General features: G+C 46.3%; 2 protein-coding genes across 2 annotated transcripts; one reads left to right on the forward strand and one right to left on the reverse strand.

The window, feature by feature from the left end:
- Positions 1–5,793: 5,793 nt before the first annotated feature.
- LOC135816882 (uncharacterized) lies at positions 5,794–7,290 on the forward strand. The gene has a single exon (XM_065329983.1). The coding sequence runs from the start codon at positions 5,794–5,796 to the stop codon at positions 7,288–7,290; it is 1,497 nt and encodes a 498-aa protein (XP_065186055.1).
- A 201-nt stretch (positions 7,291–7,491) lies between these two features.
- Positions 7,492–10,828, reverse strand: LOC135817961 (uncharacterized). Its single transcript, XM_065331263.1, has 4 exons — positions 10,432–10,828; positions 9,192–10,203; positions 8,845–9,044; positions 7,492–8,563 (listed from the first exon to the last, which is right to left on the reverse strand). Exons 1-4 carry the CDS (start codon positions 10,575–10,577, stop codon positions 8,077–8,079), a joined length of 1,845 nt encoding a protein of 614 aa, XP_065187335.1. The 5' UTR covers positions 10,578–10,828; the 3' UTR covers positions 7,492–8,076.
- Between the last annotated feature and the right edge of the window lie 9,273 nt (positions 10,829–20,101).

A 20,101-nucleotide genomic window follows, 5' to 3' on the forward strand; every position in this document is an offset into this window, starting at 1 on the left:
TCTCTGGACTTCAATGCCATAATTATTACTGGTGATGCTAACTCTCTCTCTCTCTTGAAGAGATTTCATGTGTGTTGCCTGCAAGCCTGCTGAATGTATGTCTCCCAAGTAAACACTCTATTTTTGTTGTGTTGAATTCTTACTGTGATCGCTGCTTCTCTCACCCACCTCTTACTGACAGGGGAGTTGGCCTTTTGGAGCTTGCACATTATTGTGAATCTGATGAAGGCAATTTGCCGAAACCTTGTAATAATGATTGTGAAATAAGTTGATTTATGTTAATGGAAAGAGCGTGTGCAGGAAGCCTCCCCACTTTTACTATTAATTCTTTATTGCGATGACATATGAAATGCCACGTATTGCTGCCCAGCTCTTCTGTATGGTTACATAAACTATTTCCCATTCCTTTCAGAATAAAAGAACCGGACTCCGATGCTCCTATATTATGACTTCTGCAATAGAATTTCCCCAATGGGAGGGTAAAGGATGAAACCAGGGGCACTGATCAAGTGCTACACGTACCACTTTGTGTGTGAAGTGTGATCAGGAGAACTATGAGTAGATGAGCACAAGAAGTCATGGAGATGTGAATATACGCAGGTGGACCTAGCAAGCAGCAGGATTGTTGCAGCGAACATCCTTCCCCTCCTTTCAAACGCAAAGAGAGAAGAAATTGTCAACAGTACGAACAAGAAAAAGCAGTATGCAATAAAAAGAGGACCATGAGTTTCCAAGATACCCGTTTTGTCCATGCAGCACTAACAATAAAAAAATAATCAGGATACTGGTGAGTCAGAGAACGTGCAACAATCCTTTCGATCCTAGGGCTCTCTCTATTCGAGTCTCATCTGTAGTAGAAAATGCACACCATTGCCATAAATTAATACCAGTATATCAAAGATTAGTATGCATCACGGTACGAGCAAGCAAACCAGCAGAGACCAACATTGGTTTCTCTGATACTGGTTCATGGAGTATAGTCGAGCTAGAAATATTTGGAAGTGCAAGACCATGCCGCCAAGCACAGGGAACATTCTGGAGGAGGGGAGGGGGTAGGCTCCCGCGGATTATGCCGGCATGATTTGGTGGTTGAAATATTTGAGCATAATGAATTTTGTCATCCTTTCGGACGAAGGAGCATAACTACACGATAGTACAGATGTTGTTTGCAGGCTACACAATTCACCGTGTACATGCACTGTTACTGTCTGTACATGATCAGTGTCACAGTGGTCAGCGCTAGTGGTCTGTATGGTAAAATGTCCAGAGGTTATACAAACATTGTTTCAGTGAACAGGAGGGTAGAAATCATGGCAATACATTGTTTTCTGCTCGAACTCGTCTTCTTCAAAGTTCTTTCTCTCGCTGATACAGTGTACATGTATGGAGCAGAAGATGAAAATGAATCAGCCTTTATCAGGTATCTCGGGGCAGACGAGATATCGACGAGTACTCCGCTAAACTCCGCGTACATGTACATTTTGCATGATGCGAAGTCGTGACCTTTGGATCTTAGCAGCCATGGTTGGACTACACGATGCGCTATGGCAAAGGTCATGACTTCGCATCATGCAAAATGTAATAGCTTATCGACAACTCTTCTTGTAAATATCGATACCGGTGTATGCACTTGATCTAGTGGATATTAGTTCAATACATTAGGAGGAATAGTTCATGTTCGGTCATGACGGAAGGAGAGGTGGAGCTGCGGGAGAGATGGGCTGATTATTCACAGGGCGAGGTTGACAGTTTGGACTAGTACGACGACTACGAATACAGTGTATTTTCGAGAAAGCTCACACCGCGGCGATTGTTGTAATAGATCATGAAAATCAGAAATACGACGGGCAACACTCAAACCACTGTCGCTGAACAAGCACCCAAAAATGTAGCCGCAAATCAATTACATTGCATGAATGAAGTACCACTACGGGTATATAGAAGAAGTAATGTTATCTCTTTTCGATGTTGACCTCTAGCTTGCACGGGCACCAGAAAGTATTGTTTAACTTATGGGGATACCGATGCTAATGTATTTTGTTGCACTTATGGCCACTTGCAAGTACGAAAAACGTAATTTTCCGAACTTTGAGGCTCCATGTTGAAGTACAACAAAGTGAATAAGTGTCCCCACATCCCAAAGCATTCTTATGAAGATTTTTCGAGCCATATGCGAGCATCCATGAAATCATAATTAATTTTCATGATTTCGTGAGCATGATCCGCCGGAACCTGGGGGGGGGGGGGGTCACAGACAGTGCACGGCTGAAACATCCTATGCACACATGCGCGCACACACGCACACTCTCTACCGTACATAGCAGGCAGTCATACAAATGTAGAATACACTGTACCTGGCATTTTACGACTCCCTGGCACAGTATGAAGCAAGACAGCATTAATTCCACAGCAGGACTTACCAACCACCTTCGCTTAGCTGCTCCCTCACGTACAATGACAATGTACACATGTAGCTGGAACGCCTCGCTCATGTCCTGGTCTTTCACCTTGATCCGCTCGTAGATGGTCACACAAATATCAGAGATGTCTCACCGGAAGACGTGTAGGTTGCTTGATCCATTCAGCCATCTTGGATTGTCTTGTCCATATCAAGCTCTGCTTGGCGGCCCTGGTGGCCGCCTTTCCAGATCACGCTTCGAGATTCAACAACTGGCAGCTCTCCTGGTGTCCGCTGGCCGCTTTCCCGGTCACTCTTCACGCTAGCTTGCCTCCATAATTCCTCCATTGCATCTTGCTGTAGCCATTGCAGCAGTTCTTCAAGTACGTCCACGAGGTCCAGGTCCCGGTACAAGTTGCAGAAGAAGGTTTCCATCGGTTAACATTGACTTCCGCAGAGCAACCACTTTCTCTTCTCTTGCTACCTGTAAGTGTATCAGGATTATCGTGGAAAGGAACGAGGACAAAGTGAGCCGACAGATCGGAATATAATTATAGCATGATAACCTACGCCGTGCAGTAGGGGTGTGCGGATAATGCTCGAAAATGTGGCAGATTCTGCTCGAAAAGCAGTGAAATTGGCAGAACCATACAAACCTTATGGCGGGCAATTCCTCGAATTCTGCTCCATTTCTTTATCCACATACCAAACATGCATGAAACCTACCAGAAAAGTACCGAATTCTGCCAATTTTTCTGCCGGCATTATCCGCATATGCCTGCCGTGCAGCGGGTGGCTGTGGAGATCCTTTACTTGGTCACACGGGAAGGTAACTGAGAAGTGCACTTTTTATAGAGAAAGGCGTCAATAATCTTAACCGTCCACCTCTCCACACTGCGCTCTTGGCCCACATTCACAACACACCATGCACCACTCCATAGCGAGGACGTTCGTTCTTGGGTAGATGTTCCATATACTCCAGACAGCTGTTTCGCTCATTAAGACTAATAACAGCTCCTCAGAGGAGGTAGATAACGAATGAATAGCAGATAAAGGAATGAGTATAATTATAGGGTAAAGTCACTAAAGTGGTGCAATTGCGCACTTTCTACATAGAAATGTGGCATACCCAAAGAAGTTGTAGGTGACAAAAGTACTAAAGGTGATATCGAAACGTACAGTGCTGCTGGAACATGCATACAGATGGCGCTATAATTTAGACAAGCTCGTCAAGCAGACAATCTATTAGAAGTTCGCACTAACGTTGCCACACATACATGCATAATGATAGATTGAAGTAACGGTCCCATAGTGACGTGAGAAAGGCGTCCAGCAAATGAAAGTGTGAATTTAAACCTGAACTGCTGTTGGATTGTTACACGGAGTCCTGCTATCATTTCAAGAGTCACCCCCCACCCTACCCCATGGAAGGACCTAAACGAGAATCAAAATATCGTCTCAGTCGTTTAGCTCTGTCAATCTTTATCACCAAAGTGTGATCTTCATGCTTCAGTACACAAAATTAGTAGGAGATCCCCCAGATAGGCGTTAGTCTTTGGGTAATCCTGAAATACAGATTATCAATACTAGTAGATTATCATTCCATCTCAGAGTCTTTCCTTGGCGGGCTGTGACCTCTCACCTACACGGAACTACATGTAGATGACTTCAATCCGGATCTGAGCTGTGTAGCGGCTGTAGCCTGAAAATAATTATGTCGGAGAAAGCAGGTGAGAGGTCACTGCTTGGACTCCCGTGAAGTTAGCTTTCCTTCCAACGCTTGTTTTAAAAGATTCTGGTCTTGTTTTTTTCTTTTTCCCTTCCGGTTTAGTTATTACATGTATCTATATTATTTTTGGTGCAATAGTAGCGCTTATTTTTCTCGCCAATTTTTTTCTGCGACTGACCCTGCGATTCCCCCCCCCCCCCTTTTCGATGCCAGGTTGCAACGTTAACGCCGAGACCTCTGGTTGGTCGAGTTGCTCCCTGTACATCGGCACGTCGTCCCTACATCCCCTGTGTCTTGTTTTGTGTTAGTCCCCACATGTCTATTGGCAGGGCTGTGTTCTAAGTAAAACAAAATGAATAAACGCCGTAGAGACAATAATTTTAATAAAGCAATACATACAATGTAGAACTAACTCTGCCCTCATCACCATACATCAACGGAGTTTGACTCCCCGCTGGCCTTCTCTCCTCCCATCCCCTTACATTGTATTGGGCCTCCGCAGTAGGCATCAGCGGGTAATGCTAGCATTAAAACTAGGAGAAAGCCAAAACCGCTCAAAACAAACAAAAGCTAAGGACGATGGAAAGAGAGCATGTCAAAAAGAAGACGAACAGTATTAGTTCAAAATTAAAGGGGAAGTTAAGGCAAAATTTAAAATTTCACCAGTTGTAGTCTTCGGGGTGACCATGTTCGATTGGGAATAAAGGGGGAACGCTGCATCGCAGCCTTTTCGGACCAAAACCAGTCGACTCAGCGTCCAAAAGACTACAACATATGGGCCAATCGCGGTCATCCGTGCTTTTATAAGAACGAAATGGCGCTTTTAGTGACATTTTGCATACAAATCCCCATCTAGTAGGGCGCAGTCACCCAGTTTCAGTGGAAGTGCGCGAGTTCGATTGGGATTCAAGTAGGAAGGGAGCGTCTCAGCTTCCTCGGACCACGACCATTCGACTCAGCACCCCGAAGACTACAACTGGTGAAATTTTAATTTTTGCTTTAACTTCCCCTTTAGGTATAGGATAGTGCACGGATCCGAGGAGAATATTTTTCATAATGCGCGCCTTGGGGGATTATGAAAAATATTCTTCCGAGGACCAATCCGTGCACTATCTGTATAGCTCGACTTGTCAGGGGTCAGCGCAGCCATCACGGTACACAGTTTTCGGCTTTCACACTTTTTCAGTTGTAAGCATGCAGGGAGTACAGTACTCAGTACGTACTTTTTCAAGCTCAACAAAAAAAGGAAAGGCAAGGAAACATGACACAGGAACAAAGCACAATCTGACAAATGAAAAAACAATACCTGATCTTTTTTCTCTTTACATTGCCTCACCCTATAGCTCTTATGCACATTGACGTCACGCTTCGCATGACATCATCGCTTTGGCGGAGCTCGCGACCGGCTTGGGGGGACGGAAAAGTGAAACAAGCCGGCTGTCACTCGACAACTGCATTTTCCTTTGTCTTCCTTCGGCTTTTTGGTGTTCGTCCCAAATAAATCTCTTCCTAGTCTGGTTGTTTGGAGTTCCCTTGAGTCTGCAGATTTAGTAGCCGTTTATTCAACATGGTTCACGGCTGCTGCGTCCCTCTCTGCACCAATCAAGCAGATACGCACCCTGATCTTGCTTGGCATGGCTTTCCGAAGGATCCTGTGGAAAAGAAAATGTGGCTAGTGAAGATCCGGCGAGATGAGCGAACCGATGTGGCCAACGATCACCCGGAATACTTCAAAGTGACGGATTCTACCAAAATATGTTCTGCCCATTTCAAACCGGAAGATTACTGCCCCGGAGATCGAAAGCGTGCAGATAAGAAGACTGATATATCGAGGAGAAATTTAAACCGGAGAGCAAAAGTTTTTCCTTCAATATTTGCTTGGACAGACAGCAACAAGCCGAAGCGGAAGGAGCCTGCAGTTCGTTCTGCACCGCCACCAGCCACGCGCAAGAAGGTCGAGACGAAGATCGTGGAGGAGAGCCCAGTAGCTGCATGCGGTGGCAGCGAGGACGACGTTCTCACTTTGCCAGGTGAGAGCAGCAGTACGCTCGTGGGAGACAGCAGTGGCGGTGTGAGCAGGGGGGTGTGTGAGGCGGATCACGATTGCTCGTGCTTCAAAAAGCTCCAGGACAAGCTCGAGCTAGCTGACGCGAAGCTAGAGGAGCTGCAAACTAGGTACGATGCGCTGGAGCAGGAGAAGTACTTTTCTAACCCTACGCATCCAAGTGCCATGTCATATGACCGCATCAAACAGGACCACCATTTGGTGAACTATTACAGCGGGTTTAGCTCAGCCCTAATGTTTATGGCATGCTTCAACTTCCTGCACCAAGCGGCCCAGTCTATGAGGTTGTGGAAGGGTTCGGCGTCTGCTCCAGAGGACCGATCTCAAGAAGGCCAGAAGCGTGGCCCGAAGCCAAAGCTATCTCTCGTTGACCAATTCTTGCTGGTCACGATGCGCCTTCGCCTTGGACTCGGCGAAGTTGACCTGGCGTTCCGCTTCGAGATCTCGCAGTCCACTGTGTCCCGTCTCGTAACATCATGGGTCTCTCTAATGTACCATAAGTTTAAGCAGCTACCTGTCTGGTTGCCGAGGCGGACAGTGAATTCACTGATGCCACCCTGCTTCAAGGTCTGGTACCCCACGACTAGAGTAGTTATTGACTGCACTGAGTTCTTCATCCAAACACCTACCTCTCTGGCCCGTCAATCCGCTACCTGGTCTAATTACAAGAGCCACAATACAGTGAAGGTTCTCATCGGCATCGCACCGCATGGCCATGTGACTTTTGTCTCTGATGCCTACGAAGGGTCAATCTCGGACAAGGCCATCACCGAGAGCAGTGGTCTGATCACCCTCCTGGAAGCTGGTGATTCAGTCATGGCGGACAAGGGCTTTGAGATAAAGGACTTGCTCCTGGATGTTGGTGTTCGCTTGAACATTCCCCCGTTCAAGTCTGGTGACCGGCAGATGGCCCCGGAAGACCTCCTGGCCACTAAAAAGATAGCGGCAGTACGAATTCATGTCGAACGGAAAATGCAACGAATCAAGGCGTACAAGATTCTGGCTGGCAACATAGAGAACACATTGTTTGACCACATACACACTCTGGTCTTTGTCTGTGCTATGCTGACAAACTTTGAAGGTGCCCTTGTAGCTTAGTTCTCAGTTGATCATCAGTTAGTGGTCTGGACAGACTATGCATTTGCATTTGAAAGACTGTAGTGTTCTGAACCACTGCCTGTTTGACCTGGCAGTTATCGCCTAAACGGCCATAGTACTCTTTTTGAAACGTTGCCGGTTCTCGCCGTCAGTCTGTTGAAGCCCAACGCAACACATATAATGAGTGCATGTGATAGCAGTTCAGTGGCATTTGCCGAATTTATTATGGACAAATTGGTTATGCGTATTACACGCATGCAATAATATCGGTGATTGTACGTGCTAGCAGTTCAGTGGCATCTTCCGAATTTAATTTGCACAAAATGGTTATGTGTATTACACACATGCAATAATATCGGTGATTATACGTGACAGTAGATCAGTGGCATCTTCCGAATTTAATTTGCACCAATTTGTTATGCATATTACACATAAGCAATGATGTCTGACAAGAACAGCCTCCTTTGATGTGACAAGGCATACATATTGGCCTGTCCTCGAAGACCTTGACATCGCATTTATAATTATTGTTAAAACCATTCACCTTCACGCAACTCAACCGAATAACAAGCCTGTGAATCCGCTGCAGACAATATCGTTCCCAGTGGAACGAAAAGACAAAATGTCCTGTGCTACTGTCAGTGGGTGGAGGGTGTTCATTGGAAGTGCACCTTGGAAGGTGCAAAATAACATTATTGTGGAGTACATCTGCCACAAAGTAACATGGCAAACCACCATTTGCCAGTAGACTACCTAAATGAACTCGATCATGTTACAACACCAATATCAAATTGCCTCTGCAAAAAGAGACGGCAGCAAGTGATCAAAATAAAATGACTTTAGTTTTGGAAGATACTTCTCCATGAAGCCGTCCTCCTTCGAAACACGCTCCACCACCAGTTCCTGCGGTGTCCACACAACGAAGTCACACCACGAGCACTCGGTGACAAACATTTGCAACTGCACCTGATAGTAATAAGCATGTTGTCGCTTCAGGCGCAATTCCTCACCAGGGCCGTGCACTTCCAGACAGAAGGAGCGCTTGGTGCAAGCAGACTTGAGAGGGGTGTCTCGGGTGGAGTACGGGCATTTAATCTCAATGACACCCTTCCCATGGGTGGGGTCGTCCGCGATGCCGTCTGGGGTAGCAGCAAGCCAGGGCTGCGTTGGGCATACAACAAGGCCCGAGCTGGTACAGGAATAGCCGCCTTGACCTTCTTGATGTCGCTCAAGGTACGCCTGTAAAGCCACTCCTTCATTCTTCTGCCCGTACCTGTTAATTTCACGCACAAAATAGACAAGTTGTTCATTAGAACATTTGAAATGAAAATACTAGCGCCAGTTATACAGAGAGAACCGTGGATTGCACAAGACGTCAGAACAGCAAGAAAGGAACATGGCTTCCATACATGATGCTATTGGACCATGGTGTACAAATGAATACGGCAACAGTACTCAAGTGCACCTACTGCCAGATGTAAGCAAGAGTCAATATCGCCATGTATAGATTTCAGCACGCATACTTCAAGTACATTTACATTGACACAACTGTACCTGGTTGCCTTGTTGCCGCGGAAGTCTCCACACAACTTTCGGCGAACAATTGGCGTGAAATCTGGAATCCTCCGGGAAATAATCTGCTTAACACTAGAAGCAGTGACGCGAAGCCGGCGCTCAACGAACCAGCGCGGGCAGGTACTTTGCCCCCGTGTTGCCCTCTCAAGGTCTGCTATTTCTCCAGACGATATGACCACCTTTTGTAAAAAGAAGAAGAAGAAAATCAGGTGTTGTTGTTGTATTTTATTATTTAAACAGGGCAGTCCCTACAGTGTTGTGCACCAAAGAAAATCATTACCGTAGACGTACACATACAGTAGACATATGGCACGTGACGTACTAACCTTGGCCTGGTAGAAGTGGTCACAAGATGCAAAGGCATGCTGCGAGTCAGCTGATGCCACAGGTTGAGGCTCCATGTCACTGCCTGAGTCGGACGAGGCACTAGTGGTGTCACTGTCTGTGCTGCTATCCGCGGCGTCTGCTGCCTGGAGTGCCGTTAACCACGTGGACGACCCATAACGTGCAACATTGCCGGATTTATCAGTACTGATGGCGGACGCATGTGCTGCTTGCAGGTCACCCTTGAACTTCTCAACTTCAGCGGGATCCAAGATCCGTTTGTTGGGCGGAATGACGTTATACTCCGCTCTCTTCAAACTCGTCCGCTTCCCGGAGAAACTGGCCTTTGCCAATCGAATGTCTGCCACGCGCTGTGGTACTACCTTCTTCGAGCGAGGTCTGTTCCACTGGCACAGGCGAGAGGTTGGAGATGTCGGGTCGTCAGCCTTTAACCCGAAACGGACGAACTCCTCCAGTGCGTAGAGTAGCCCAGCGACATGGTTGCAGCAGCCAGCCAAGCCTGCGGTGCATGTGCATATGGCAGCCTTTACCATACCATCAGGATGAAGGCATACCTTTGTCCGGTAGGGATCACACTTCTTCATGGAGGGAAGTACGGTGCAACGCACAAAGGAGCAGCCCGTACCATCAGCCAACTCAAGCTTCTGGACGTGCCCAGAGCGAAAGAAATTGTACCCCTTGTCAATCCCTTTGAAGGAGCTGAATACCTCTGATTCGGACAAGTCACTATCAGAGGGGGCTGTAGCCAGACTGCTCCTAGCTGATCCCACCAAAGACTTCTCCATGAAGTGTTGATAGATCGCAGGAAATTTAACTTCAGGAACTGTCCGGAGGGAGTTGGACCAGCCGACTTCCGGATACTGCACCAGCAAATCTTCAGGGGTGTTGCTGCCTCCAGACTCAGCAATGGCTTTACGCTTGCGGTCAATGTTTGCTCCGCCGTCAGGATCTACAAGCTCTTGGTCGAGCCCATTCGCGATGTACGTGTGGACCCTGAAACAGAGACCCGATGGCATACCAAAAAATAATGAGTTGTGTACTTGAATTTGTTACGCTGATTATATCAACGCCAAAAAATTGATATTCCATGTAACGACAGTTTTGGCAATGGATGTCATCATGAGAACTCGCCATGATTGCTTGAACATTTCTCCTGTGAGAGCTAACAGTATACAGCACGAACGGTCGCAGAACAACCAACCAAAAATAAAATTCACTTACCGCTTCACAAGTTCGGATTTCTTTCCCTTGCGTGAAGCGCCACGGCAAGAAAGCCAGCGCTTCAGTTCTGCCACGTGAAGGTCATCAGGCTTCCTTCCTCTCAGCGAAGAGCCCGGAATATCGTTCTCCACAAGCAACAGATCCATTTGTGAACGTGACAATCAAAACTACAAGAATCGACTGCTGAAATTCAAAAGCTGACAAAATAACTACAACACCAGCACACGCATAAGAGAAGGCAGTGGCGGTGGGAACTAGGGTGTGTGTTCGGCAGACCACGGTGGCTCCTGCTTCAAAAACGGAGAGGATGACCTGGACCTAGCTAACACCAAACTAACAAGAGCTTCGAACAAATCAGGCACTGATGCAGGAAATATGGGAAGTGAAGAAGAACCAAACTCACTTTTTTACAACCGCAGTGCTCGAATCGATCCCCCAAGCGGGTCGACGCGAGGCAGCCTGACGTCATCGATGACGAAATGTGCATAAGGCCTATTTCGGCAAGCGATCCACACGTGGCGGGGTCAACTCCGAGCTGGGTCCGGGTGTACCATCTGTACGGGAGTTGGACGGCTTTTTGTTTGAGCTGTCAACGTCGGATCTGACACTGCTAGTCAGGTCCATCTCGGGATCAATGGGTCGTGAACTCTCTACGGGTACGGCGGACTGTGAACGACTTTCTGTGCCTGTACTACGTTTCTTTCGATTTCGGCGCTGCCTCTGGCAGGTTGTTTCTTGCTCTCTCTCTAGGTCTGCAATGGCGGAGGAGTTTGATTTACAAGACGCACACGTAACATTGCCGATATCCAAATTTTGGCACAGGCGAGTGTCGGCCAGGTCCTCTCTCAGCTGGGAAAGTTCGGAGCTCAATCCACTAATCCTTCGTTGATATCGTTTCTCCTGGTCCTGAAGTTGGCTTTCAAGACGAGCTAGAGTTCTCAGCACTTCTACAACATTGTGTTCGATGCCAGGCAATGAGCGAAGCTGTGTCTGGACCTGTTCGGCGCTCACCAGCTGCTCAGTGTGATCTGGGCTAGCCATCCCACCCAGGCTGTTGGGGCTAGTCCCCAAAAGCTACCTAAAAACTACAGAAAAACGGGAGCCTCAAAACACGCAACCTACTACCCGTAAACGCTGTCGTGTCGGCGGAGTGAATGTGCAGGGTACTTGGGTGAAAAGAATTGCTGCAAAGACGTCCCCTCTACTGTAGGCTCTAGGCCTTTGCCTTTGGAGACATCGTCGGCGAACTGAATGCGCAGGGCGAAAAGAATTGCTGCAAAGACGTCCGCTCTAGGCCTTTGGAGACATCGTGGGAACTCCTTCCGGTACTATACAAACTGCTGACGTGGCCGTGGACATGTACATGGAGAGTCATGGTGGGACTTCATGTACATGGATACATGGTGGGAATTCCTTCCGGCACCCCCGTACCGCAAAGCCAACGGTGGGGAAGGAGAAGTGCAGACGTGCAGGAAGACGAACGAGGAGGAACCAGGACGAGCGAGCAATGGCAGGACTAGCTGGACCGTAAGTAATAGCTGAATTGTGCATGACAACTTGACACCCATGCGGCACTCGCCACTTGCCACTGCATATTTCTTGTCCACTAACAATGTCTCTCCTCTGCCCCCTGTGTGTCCACGGCCCTGTTTCTGAATTGGCCCGATGAATCGAATGTCTTCCGCAACTGGAACGGCCCCGTGAACGCTGTCGCGTCGGCGACTGAATGCGCAGGAGGGAAAATATTGCTGCGAAGACGTCTCCTCCAGACGACGGTAAGGCACCCCATTGATATGTTGCCAGTGTGTGCCAGGGTATCGCGTGTACGTATAACTTCTCAAAAAAATTTAATGGTCCACAGTCTAGTCGTGTCGGAAGGGTACGGTGGGACTGTAGACATGTTACCTTCTAACACGTTATCAGGCGGAGAGTGTCTTGTACTCACGTTATCATTATAAGGTCGAGAACGTATTGTAGTCACTCTCTCTATTCCTGTACTTCATTACGTTTCAGGTGTACGTATAACTTTTCCAAAAAATTTAATGGTTCACGTCTTCAGATAGAGAGCGTATTGCACCCACTGTCTAGTCTCTGTAGTGCATTGAGATTTTGTTGATCGAACATGAAATGGATACAAAGACAAAGCCAGGCCAAGTACATGGCGAGATGTCGCCAGAAGAACGTCTTCAGGTAGAGAGCGTATTGCACCCACTGTCTAGTCGATTTTGTGGATCGCACATGAAATGGATACACAGACAAAGCAGGCCAAGTACATGAGAGAGTGGACGATGTGCAGATCGACACGGTCTGCGGGTACTTCATTAAAGTTACCCGTGACATAACTAGGATAAAAGTTAATCACTGCAAAAACATTGCCAAGTATGTGAGCACTTTGGACTTGACAGAAGAGTGCACGGGCGACGTTGACAAAACATACAGCGGTGACTGTCACTATCATGACAGCAGGGCACATCGCACGCAGCATCGCAGATCGTGTCGAATTGCGCATCATAATATTGCAAAATTGCTCCTGTGCATGCAAGTGGATTTCATTGCACTTCTCAGTTTGGGAAATGCTCGATTATGACAATTCTCCGTGTGAGTGCACTAGCCCTGAACAGACATGTAGGTGAACCGTTTGCGGTGTCTCATAGCCTACCTCACGACCTTCTGCTTTCTTTCTTCATCACTTGTATCTTGCAGGTATATCATCCCGTGACGACCACATTGAAGTCTGAATTTGAAGTGTGAAGATGCTTCAGCAACCACATCGTACTTTTCCATTGCTTTCATTGTGCTTCTACTGTGCATGTGTGTAACTTGTGGGGTAAACATGTGATGACATTGTATGCTGGCGACACGGTCAGATGTTCATGCGTCTAACGTACACCTGCATGTTATGCATTGAAAAGGGTTTGCCACTTGCGATCCTGGGACGAGTATCAGGTCCGCTTTGTCCTGTGTGGGCTGTATCAGATTGCTGTTCACTTCTCTATCTGTTGGATATGTGACTTTCTGCAAGTTTCTGGTGTATGATGGCCACGTCCTTGCTTGTCACTTTGTATGATATTACATTCTGTATTCGCTGCTTCCATGGCATGGTCTGCAAACTGCAATCCTTGGGCAAATGTCATGTTTGCTATGTTGTGCTTTGGCCGTCAGCTTGTCTACACGCTGTAGTTGAATTATTTTTGTTTCACAACTGACTTCCTCAAGTACGGTGGTCACTGCTTTGCATGGCATTATACATGAAGAATTTCCTGTTTGTGCCGTGTGCATGTGCGTATGTGTGCTTGGCCACGTGTGTGTGCCGTGTGCATACACATGTTTGTGTATCTGTGTGCGGGGTAGCGAGGCGGGGAGGGCTGGTATGTATCAGTGTGTTATTGCAGTCGCATGGCTACATACAGTACATCGCGCGCGTGGTCATCATGTTTACCTTCGGGGTTGGGGTGGGGAGGGAACGGAAAAAGAGCTGAAATTATCCATATAAAAATCGCTCTGTGAGCGGTTCTGAAAAACCTTTTACTGGTACTGCCCCGTCGTAAAAGTAAGAAATTAGAACTGGCCCATTGTCCCCCCAAACGCGAACTGATCCACCTAAATCGCGAATGACGGGACCCGAACGCACCAGTAGCACGAGGTTCCTACCTGTGGATGCAGATGGGGACGTTGGTCCGGACCATAGGCCATGTACTGTACTAGCGGTAGGCTTACCTATCAAAATAATAAATTCTACTACTACTACTGGTGTTACCCTATGCATGTATGATAATTGCCGTGATCCTGTGCCCTCCCGACCTCGTGCTACTGGTGCGTTCGGGTCCCGTCATTCGCGATTTAGGTGGATCAGTTCGCGTTTGGGGGGACAATGGGCCAGTTCTAATTTCTTACTTTTACGACGGGGCAGTACCAGTAAAGGTTTTTCAGAACCGCTCACAGAGCGATTTTTATATGGATAATGGTTTTCTTCAGGGAGTAGTACAATACAATTTGTACTACTCCCTGTTTTTCTTCTTGTTCTGGTGGGAGTTCAGGCCCCACATGTTGTGCCGGTACTCTTCTAAGTCCTGATCTGTGCGTTTACATGTATTACTAGTGAGGTTCTGCCACACGGTATAACGTGCCAAAGTACGTATGGAAACTTCGCCGCGGTACGGGATTTAGTTTGATACGGATTTTTTCATACCGTTTTCCGTGTGAAGCGCGGTTCACACGGACCGGACTCCGTGTGAAAAGTGAGCGTACAGAGTACATGTGGCGGGCCGGGGTGTTCGTGCATGGTTCGAGCATGCTACGTACAGCAGAACCGGTGCAACGTACGAAAAATCCGTGTCAAACTGCACTGCAGTTGACACGGAGTTTGGTACGTAGTTCCGTGTAGCAGAACCTCTTATTTAGAAAAGCGATCCTGTCAGCTTTTCTATTAATGTGTTCACATGGCAAGAAAAACGACACCGCTATGCTACGTAAGTTTCTACGTAAGGTGCTCGGTATTTCACTTAGGCTACGTAAGTCTCTACGTAAGCTAAGGTGCTCGGTATTAAATCTACCAACGCGTGGTAGCCGTGTGCTGTGCACGTGCACGGCAGACATTGTGTTCAGTGCATGCATGCAGTCCCCGGATCCGTGTTCGGATATGTGCATGCGCGAGGAACTAAACTTCCTTCTTTTGAACTGCTCCTTGCATGAGCTGTTTCGGATATTTCGTCTCATGGCCTGGCTTATTTCGTTTCGGCGCTGCTGAGACCTCCTTTCGCGGAATATTACTCAATGACAGGTGAGTTGACCAGTTGCCTTTGATTCATTTGCTTGTGTTGACTCTTTCATTCACGAAAAGTGTGCTGATTTTGGGGCGGAATGCAATAAATAATGGAAAAGTTGACAGGATCTCTTTTCTAAATTTTGCTTTTCTGTTGCCGAGGCCTCCTTTTACGGAATACTCGATGACACGTGATCTCTGAGTTGACCGGTTTCCTTCGATTCATTTGCTTATGTTCACCCTTTCATTTACGGAAACGTGTGCTGATTTTATTCGGATTTAGATCCATTTTTATCTCTTTGCCCTTGTCTACAGTGTGCGAAGAACGCGAGTTCACCTTCTTGACGGTAAGGCTTATGTTAGATGTGTTGTCGAAATACTCATATTCATTGTACATTGGTACGTTACAAGTAAGGCACTGGTCAGTGGCATACTATCGTTGGCAGTTCCCAATCTGGAGGGAAAGGTTCAAGTACCAATTGACCGAGTTTGCAAAATAAATTCGCATATCAGGGAAAATCTCTATTGTGGAGAGGTGCAGTAACTTATTTGTTTCATACGAAACAATCCAATGGGTGCAGTCTCGTCTCGTGAAAATCTCGTACTTGTATGATTGGATTTGTTTACTCGAGTCTGGGCTGTTTGATTTGTGAGTGACGCCGAGATTGCACTGCCCCAAATAAAGTTTCGTGCCGCCAAAGCAAGAATTACGATCTGCAATCTGTTTGTAGTACCTGTAAGAATGTGGAATAGATGTATCGTACTTTCTCTGTTGCTGATTCAGTTGCCGCCATGTTGCTAAAGAAAGGTTCAGTAGAGAGGTTCTGCAAAACGAAAATTCGAACGAAGTTTCGCGACAGTCCTTGCGAAAGTGTGTGCGAATTTTTGCACGAACTTTGCGTTCTGCACATTTTCGTAGTTTGCGCGGGCCGAGTCGAGTGCACGTACGCCATGACCCGATCTCACGAAATTAAATTTCCTACGACAGTTCATTTCGCGTTCCCTGCAAGTTTCACGTCCAAAGGTGCGAAGTTTCGCACTTCATGATGTAGAGCGAAAGTTTGTACGCATATTCGTTTTGCAGAACCTCTCTAGTGACTCAATTGTTTCATACGAGACGAGTCAATGAGTCGGTGTGGCTTAGAATCTTTCGCTGTAGAAGAAATCTATTCGTATGTCTATTGGAGAAATAATTGTATTCACTGGTTATAAAATAGGTTAAGAGAGCATGTCTGAGAAAACCAGAACATATGTGCAAGTCGATCTCTCAGATTTCGCTCAAATTTTGGAGGTAGGTTTGCTTTGGGGTGTAGATCGACATTCCAAAGCCCGCGCAAAATCTTTTGAAGGGAACCATGACATTGGCATACCCCTCAATATTGGCCCAATATTGGCACGATTTATAGGTCTACAAACGAGCCACGGCACAGCGTACAAGAACAAGCAACGAACAAAACTCCATCAAGCCAACATTACCTCACCTTAGAAGATTTCTTGGGGCAGCACCACTTAGCCACGCCAGCATCCCAGAAGACGAGGGCAATCATCCCTTGACGCCACAAATGATCGTCTTGAAAATAGCCAAACTACAAGCCCTGATAAAACAGCGAGCTACGTCCTCAATTAGCAAACACTATACACCGGCAGATAGTAGAACACCTCTTCTAGCACTGAGGACATGTCCCCCATCATCCTTTTTGGGTTTTCTTGAAATAAACAATTTTGAATTTTTCCACTCGACCATTCTGAAATACGTCCAAACTCATACCTGCGCAGGAAAGCTCGCCCCTCCGCGACGTCTAGTCAGCAATTTCTACTCCAACACCACTCCCAACCCTGCAGAACAAAGTGTATTGTGGACTCTGACAAGGAAAAGCAGCGGTGATCACTTGTCACTCCAAACGACAAGCTTCTCCTTGCGCCACCAACATTTTTCGGTGCAACAGTTGATGCAAAAGTGACTGAATTTTTGCGTGTAGTTTTTGGATTTTACTGCAAGAGGAATGATGAAATCACGTGGTTCGTGACACAAGAATGCCAGGTCTCGTAGATCACGGTTCAGCAGTTGTTTCGAGTCACCTTGATCAAGCGCACCTGCACTTACATGGATCACCCGTTGATCAAGATCGGATCAAGTGCATCTTGATGTCCAGCTCAAGAGCACGCATGTCGTGTTGTAGGCCTTCCAGCCGGGACTTTCCCTCAATATGCAGCACACAGACTAGGGCGAGTAGGGTCAAATCACGTTGTTCATGACGTAAGAAATCTGCCATGTGGGCGCGCCACATACCCCATATACCATGCAACCAATGTAGGCCGCGCGCTGGTCAACTCCAAGCGACCTTGATGCCATGGACAACGGTCATTCCTTGCTGTTGCAGATCTACGTGGATCATCAGCATGTAAACTAGCCGTAGTTCCTGTTGAACCATGTTCGGGATGAGCGAGGTTAGTGTGAAAAAATGCATCCCTGTTCTTACTGCAAGAGGAAATATCTCAAAGAATTCTTGCCAATGCAATACTGCTAGTGCTATAACGATAGTTTCTGAATGTTCTGAGCAGAGCATGCAAGAAATATAATGCATCTTACCTCCTCCCTCATGGTCCGTTTCGAATAGCGCCTCGGGAACGATCGTGATCATGTGCATTGTGTCGTGCACCAGAAAGCATTATCCTACGTCACGATGCACGTGATTTCTTCATTCCTCTTGCAGTAAAATTCAAAAACTACACGCAAAAATTCAGTCACTTTTGCATCAACTGCTGCACCGAATTATGTTGGTGGCACAAGGAGAAGCTTGTCGTTTGGAGTGACAAGTGATCACCGCTGCTTTTCCTTGTCAGAGTCAACAATACACTTTGTTCTGCAGCGTTGGGAGTGGTGTTGCAGTAGACATTGCTGACTAGACGTCGCGGAGGGGCGAGCTTTCCTGCGCAGGTATGAGTTTGGACGTATTTCAGAATGGTCGAGTGGAAAAATTCAAAATTGTTTATTTCAAGAAAACCCAAAAAGGATGATGGGGGACATGTCCTCAGTGCTAGACGAGGTGTTCTACTATCTGCCGGTGTATAGTGTTTGCTAATTGAGGACGTAGCTCGCAGTTTTATCAGCGCTTGTAATTTGGCTATTTTAAAGACGATCATTTGTGGCGTCAAGGGATGATTGCCCCCGTCTTCTGGGATGCTGGCGTGGCTAAGTGGTGCTGCCCCAAGAACTCTTCTAAGGTGAGGTAATGTTGGCTTGATGGAGTTTTGTTCGTACCTTGTTCTTGTACGCTGTGCCGTAGCTCGTTTGTAGACCCATAAATCGTGCCAATATTGGGCCAATATTGAGGGGTATGCCAATTTCTTGGTTCCCTTCAAAAGATTTTGTGCGGGCTTTGGAATGTCAATCTACACCCCAAAGCAAACCTACCTGCAAAATTTGAGCGAAATCTGAGAGATCGACTTGCACATATGTTCTGGTTTTCTCAGACATGCTCTCTTAAGACAAACTAACAGAATAAATACCATCGGTCCCTTGGTGTTCGTCCTAAAGAGGTTCGACTGGATATCATTCATACTCGCCAAAAGATAACCAACCATAGCCTTGCCCCTTTTATCCTCAGGATCAGTGTACTGTAAGACATGTTATTATAACGAGTCGCAAATTTAACGATTGTCCAAAATCCATAGGTTAACGAGAAGATATGTTAACGATCTTGCAGTATTCTGCCATATCCACACACAGCATATATGAAGCAGTACGGCCTCAACGGATCTTATTATAACGAAGAAATGTCATCCGTTAAAACGTTAGATTTGCTTCCTCGTTATATATACATGTCTTACAGTAGTTGTTGGAACGAGGTTTTGGACTCAGCAATTTATCTGTTTACATTTTAATACAAGTTTATTGTTTCTCCTTTGCTGTGTTGTTTTAGAAAATCGTGGACTAACAGTTTGAAGTCATTGAACTACTTCCAAAAGTTGTATCGGCATCAACAGGATTACCATTGCAGTGCAATATGTTGCAGGATGACCTTATCACGATAACCCATGATTATAAACCATTATAAACAAAGAATCAACAAAAACATCTGCGACACGCACCTGGCTACATTTCTCAAATAAATCTGATCGAGGGTGGAGAAATCTGAAATATCTGAAAGGCAAGACAATTTTATGACAGGGTCATGAAATTCTGCAACAGCAAGTTGCAACATGCACAGAATGACCTCCGTATAAAAAAGTACCACCACCAGACCACGACTCGCATGTTTCCCCGCCGAAGAACATGCATTATGCTAGTGCCATTTTCTGCAAGAAGAGGCTTGCACATCATGCGTATAAATACGGTATTGGTATGATGTTAAGGCCATCACTATTGATAGCTAGCCTAATGATAGGGCATTCCATTGATTGGTGACAGAAAAAACAAAAGAAATTATAGCAATAAAAACTGCTTTATGGCAGTTTCCTAAAAAAGGTTATTGTGTTCTAGTCCATGGACCCCGTCTAAAAAGTAAGAAATTAACGAAATGTGATAGCCGAAAATTAAAATTTCACACAAAACCTCACAATAATCACACACAGAATGAAAAGCTACATGTACCGTAGAAGACCTTTTCTCCTCGTGATCCTCTTTCCTATGCATGCATGTTGCCAATTGTTGGTGCAGTACAAGTTTAGTGTTGAAAGCAGCATTTCAAGTGTTGTGATCATTGTGAGGTTTTGTGTGAAATTTTAATTTTCGGCTATCACATTTCGTTAATTTCTTACTTTTTAGACGGGGTCCATGGACTAGAACACAATAACCTTTTTTAGGAAACTGCCATAAAGCAGTTTTTATTAGGGCTCAAACGGTCACGGTTTTACCCCTGACGGTTAACTGCTAAGCTAACGGTCGGTTAACCGGTTATAACCTAT

This window comes from Sycon ciliatum, chromosome 5, assembly GCF_964019385.1.
Source record: "Sycon ciliatum chromosome 5, ocSycCili1.1, whole genome shotgun sequence".
Classification (NCBI taxonomy): Eukaryota; Metazoa; Porifera; class Calcarea; order Leucosolenida; family Sycettidae; genus Sycon; species Sycon ciliatum.